We start from the raw sequence: 5138 nt of genomic DNA on the forward strand, positions 1-5138 counted from the left end.
CCCCGAAACACCTGGCACAGCCAGCCATGGCCACACTCGGAGTGTCCTCCCAGCTGCCCCTCCCCATATAGGCTGACCGATTCTCTTTCTCCTTCCCCAAGGAACCTCCTCCTCCCAGGACTGTCACAGATCTCTGTGCCTGCACGCAAGGAATGGCGAACTGGCCTCACGGGACACTTTTAGGGAAGAACTTCCTAACTGACAAGGTGGATGGGGCGTTGCTGGTGTGAACACAGGTGGCCAGGGAGGACCCTTTCAGGAAGGCTGAGAAGGCAGAGAGCAGAGAGGCAACGGAGACAAGGGCAAGTCCCCACGGTTTATTATAGAAGCCTATAAAAGAGCCACATTGAGTATTTCCAAAATCACAAAATGCACAACATTCATTTTTTTAATATGCAACATGGAATATTATATACAGATTAAAACCACGACAGCAAAAACACTCACACGGTACCAGTTTCATATCAAAACAAAACACACAAGTGCTTTTTCAATATTAAAACGACTGTGATAAAAACATATTAATATTTTGAACCATGTTTACAATAGAGCAAAATTCATATTTTACTAAATAACAAATATTTAACAGCAAAAACTTTATACTAAATATCTATTTTGAATTATAACAAAAATAGTACTTATAATAGTTTATAAAGACAGACACAAAATTATAACATTTATGAAAAACATGTTTGTGTATAAAATAATATTATAGCCATCTGGGCAGGGTCACGGTGGTGCCCAGAACACAAACGCCAGCGCCCAACATCGAAAGTGCTTCAATCTGCAAGCCCGTGGCAGGAAGAGTTTTGTAGGGGGGGGGTTGTCTTGTTAAGGTCAAGTTACAATAGTTAGGGATGATAAGTAAGAAACATCACCCATCTAATGCTAGCTCTATGAAACACACGCGCACACACACAGACACGGGAATCTCACCAGAGAGCTGAAAGGAAGGACCAACTACAACACAGGGGGCCTGTCAGCCAGCCAGAGCTTTCTTCGGCTCTCTTCTCATTGCCTTTGATACCCAGCAGGGCAAATGATCCTTCTTTCCTCCCTCACAGGAACCCCCCTCAGCTTTTCCTTCTCTGCCCCCTACCAGGCTGGCCACCCCCAGGCAAGGCCCCTGAGACCTCCCAGCCCCATGCCTCCTGCCCGTCACCTGGACCAGACCCAGTGGGCTTGTTGTCTGAAGTTCCACTTACTGCTCTCCTAGATACTCAGTCAAAAACAATTGGTTTAGGGCCAGCTGGATCAGTTTAAAGGCAAATGAACTTTCCGGACACTCGTTTTGTGTTGGGGGATGGGTGGGTACAGGTTCGGGAGCACCATGTAGCTATGTTGCAAGCTTTGACAAGTCTTTACCCATTCCGGCCTGTTTTTCAGGATTGGGGATGATCAATTTTGCCAATAATGTCTGTTCCACACTGTTTTTTAGTAGTGGAAAAGTAGGAAATAATGAAACATCTGAGACTCGGGGACTGGAGAGCAGTCTGTGTGGTATGGGCCGGTTCCTATAGTCTATCGTCAGGGTGGCGGTGAGTGGGGTCAGGGTCAGTCTGTGGGGCTGCCTACGGTATCTGGTTGGAGGGAGCCGCTGAGGTGCTCACAGCAGCGATCGGGGGCTGGCATGTCCTTCATTCTTCTATGTTTTCGATTTTCTTGTAAAGAGGATTCATTGCTTTTACAACATCAAAAACCAATAGAGAAACACAAAGGCAAGGAAAAATCTGGAAACACACACAATTGCTTAGAGACTCACCAAAGGCCCCCAGACCATCCCCAGGAGGCATCCCAAATTGCCAACACTCAAAATGCCAGTGGCAGGAGCTACTCCTCTTTCACCCAGTCATCCTGACTGGCCAGTTTTCAACCCAATCCCCTGACAAACTGCACATAGCCGCCTCATCAGCTCTAGCTGCAGCAGCCTTCCCGCAGCTGTCCGGAGACCACACGGGGCCCTGGAGTCAGCTCCGAGGCAGAACTGCCGCTGCGCTCACCTCCCCCACGCTTTCGCCTCTTCCCTACCCCTGAGCTGGGCTAAGCAGACAGTGGCATACAGGTGGAAGGGACTTCAAGGACACCTTTTGCAGGGTGGAGGGCAAAGGGGGAGGGTTAAGGAAGGGAAGACGGAGGCCCTGGCTCCCCGTCAGAAGAACCCGTATCCTTCCCCATACTGATGCACTGGAGTCAGGGGCACTGGGGTGAACAGGGGCCAAGCAGGAAATGGCGGCTGCCTCCAAATCTACCTGATCAGGGTTTTTGACAGGAGAGGGAGGAGGCAATGGGCCATGTCCCATCTCTACCAGGGACAAGGCAGAGGCACTGGACTTCAGCCCAGGAGTGAGCCTCCAGGATTAAACCCAAATAATGCCTGGAGCCGGGGAAGGCTTTCAACCCTAGGCCCGGGGGCTGGGTTTGACCAGAGACCCCTTCCTCTTCACTCACAGAAGTCTCGCCAAGACAGCTGGAACACAGGCTAGGGCGTGAAGGGGAGGAGATGTTCACTCCAGACCCCAGCATCCCCAAGATTCTCTATCAGTGAATAAATATGGGGGCAAGTAGCACACGAGCCGTGGACCTCAGGCCCGTGTGTGTAACAGGGCCCGGTTCAGCAGGGGATGGGAAGGTGGGGGTGTCAGTGCACCTGCCCAGGGCCACCAGGGAGGATGCTGGGGAGACAGGGTCTGGGGCTCCTTTGCCCCAAAGTTGGAGGACAGAACAAGTAGCAGCAATAGGTAATTTCAAATGTCCAAACCGGCGAGGGAGGGTGGGAACAGGGGCACAGGGAAGGGCAGTCTCCAGGTTGGAGGCAGCCCCCACCCCGCCAAGGTTGACTCCTGTTCTGCTACCCAGGATGCTGTTCCTGGGCAGATGCAGTGGGGGCGCAGGAGAGGGAGGCGCTGAAGAGTGCACCAAAGGGGGCACCGCTCTTCCCATCCCCCGGCTCCAGCTAAAAGGGTCCAAAAGGAACGGAGGGAAGGGAGCATTTCAGAACATCACAAGAACACTGTAGCACGCGCTGACACCAAACACTGTCACGGGCATGCAGAGCCCCCGCCACGCCCTTCCCAGGGGCTGAGCTGGTGGGAAATGGGGAGTGGCTGGAGGGAAGCGGGAGCCAGAAGTGGAGCACCGCCCTAGGAAGGATGGGGCCCACTGGCTTTGGGTAGGGTTTGCCAGGGAGGGGGAGCAGGGAAGGGCAAGTATGGGGGCCGCTTGCCCTCCCCGTTTCGGCCCCCACCCACACACAGGTTTCTACCTCCCACCACCGCCACCCCGCTGCCTGGGCTGGGCTGAGGCAGGTGGGCCTTGGGTTAGACTGTGGCGCTCAGCATGGCCTCTGTCTCTGGCAGGATCTTGTTCTGGTTGGAGTCCAGGCCAAAGAACTTGACGCTGAGGCCGTCCACGGGGTGCAGGACGGGGACCAAGGTGATGCGGGGGAAGGTCCGCGTGGCCAGCTCAAAGCGGCTGGTGCTGGCCAGCTCCACCGCTAGCACCTTCAGGAACAGCTTAGCCAGGTGCTTGCCCAGGCAGGTCCGGACACCGCCACCGAATGGGAGGTAATGGAAGCGGCCGTCCTTGTCCTCGCTCCGCGCCTGGCTGAAGCGATCGGGGTCGAACACATTCACGTCTTTGAACACAGGCGCTGTGTCGTGGGTGTCCCGGATGCTGTACATGACACTCCAGCCTTTGGGGATCTGGAAACCCTGGAGCAAGATGGGGGCCGAGGAGCGGGTGGTTAGAGTCGGAATAACCCACGAAGGGCCTAGGACTGCCCCCTGCCTGCTCAGCCCCAGATGTTCAAGACCTGTCTCTTCCTAGAGACACCCCACTGTGGCCCCCCAGGCCTGGCCAGCCAGCCCCACTCAGCATGTTAGTCCAAGCCCTTATCTGTAGATGTGCACATGCGACTTCACATCTAACACCCAACTTGGCTTCATCTGATGCATTTGGGGCGCACTTCTCTCATGAGACTGAAAGTAAGCACTGTTTCCCCATCAGGCCTGATGTCCCTGAAATGGAGGCTGGTCTCCCGCCTTGCCCCATCCCGGTGCCCCCGCTCCCCCATCACCCCCGGCTCCACAGGCCCAGCCTCTCTCACATCCAGCTCGAAGGTCTGCAGCACAGTGCGGTAGCCACCGGAAATGGGTGTGAACAGGCGCATGACTTCCTTGATGACGCAGTCCAGGTAGCGCAGCCCGCTGAGCGTGTCCAGGCGCAGTGTGCCCTCGCAGGGGCAGCCACCGCTGTGCAGGATGCCATGAGCCCGCAGCTCCTCCCGCAGCTTCTCCAGCACGGTGGGGTGCTTCAGCAGCTGCATGATGAGTGAGGTGCTGGCGCTGGCCGTGGTGGCATAGGCCGCGAAGATCAGCTCCAGGGTCCCGTCCTGCAGGGCACAGAGGAGAGGCGTTGTTGGAGGTATTGGTTCAGCCAGGCAGGGGCTACCCCATTCGGCCAGCGGCCCGTGTGCCCAGGTCATCTGTGCTGGGCCCTGCCTGGTTCCTGCAGTGAATTCTGCTTCCTCTGAGTCTCATGTTGCCAGAGCACTAGTGTCACGATGGACACGGGGGTCACAGCCAGTCCCTGGCTGGGCAGAAGACACAACTGCTGTGACCCAGGGCAGAAGCCTCCAGTCCTTTGGAGCGGGGCCACTTCTCACTCACTGCTGGGTTCCTGGGCCAGCCCCACAGGCCTGATATGCAATGGGCTCACAGGAGAAAAAGAACAAATCCCAAGGAGCAAGGCCCTGCGCAGTGGGTGTGCGTGTGCGTGTGTGGGGGATGTGGTCCAAACCCGGGCCTTCCCACTAGCAGCGCCAGCCCCTTCCTCCATCGCAGGAGGAGGACATTTGGTGGGTAGTCAGGGGAGCCAATGGGGTCTGAGAGGCAGCCTGGGGCCACAGCCTGGGGCCACTCCCTTGGAGACCTGGGATGAGGCTGAGGGGAGGTGACCTCCTGAGGACCTAAAGACCCTGCCAGGGCTCTCTGGGGAGCAGGACACCAGGGCCATGGGTTCCCCATAGAAAGGCCCCAGCAGGCCATCTCATAGCAAGCCCTGCATTTTACAAATGTGAACTCTGGGCCCAGAGAGGGGAATGAAGGGACCTGGGTCCATTACTGGCCATGGCGACACCC

The 5138-nt window shown here is 56.1% G+C and overlaps 1 protein-coding gene across 2 annotated transcripts in view; it reads right to left on the bottom strand.

Annotated features, from left to right (window-relative positions):
- Positions 1-306: 306 nt before the first annotated feature.
- The window catches only part of LOC105540157 (cytochrome P450 26B1), a 20559-nt gene continuing 15727 nt past the window's right edge, over positions 307-5138 (bottom strand). For both annotated transcript variants that reach the window (XM_011980670.1, XM_011980668.1), the window contains one exon: positions 307-3710. In XM_011980670.1, coding sequence (XP_011836060.1) covers positions 3318-3710 — 393 coding nt within the window. In that variant the 3' untranslated portion in view covers positions 307-3317. The remainder of the gene's footprint in view (positions 3711-5138) is intronic.

This window comes from Mandrillus leucophaeus, unplaced genomic scaffold, assembly GCF_000951045.1.
Source record: "Mandrillus leucophaeus isolate KB7577 unplaced genomic scaffold, Mleu.le_1.0 Scaffold216, whole genome shotgun sequence".
Classification (NCBI taxonomy): domain Eukaryota; kingdom Metazoa; phylum Chordata; class Mammalia; order Primates; family Cercopithecidae; genus Mandrillus; species Mandrillus leucophaeus.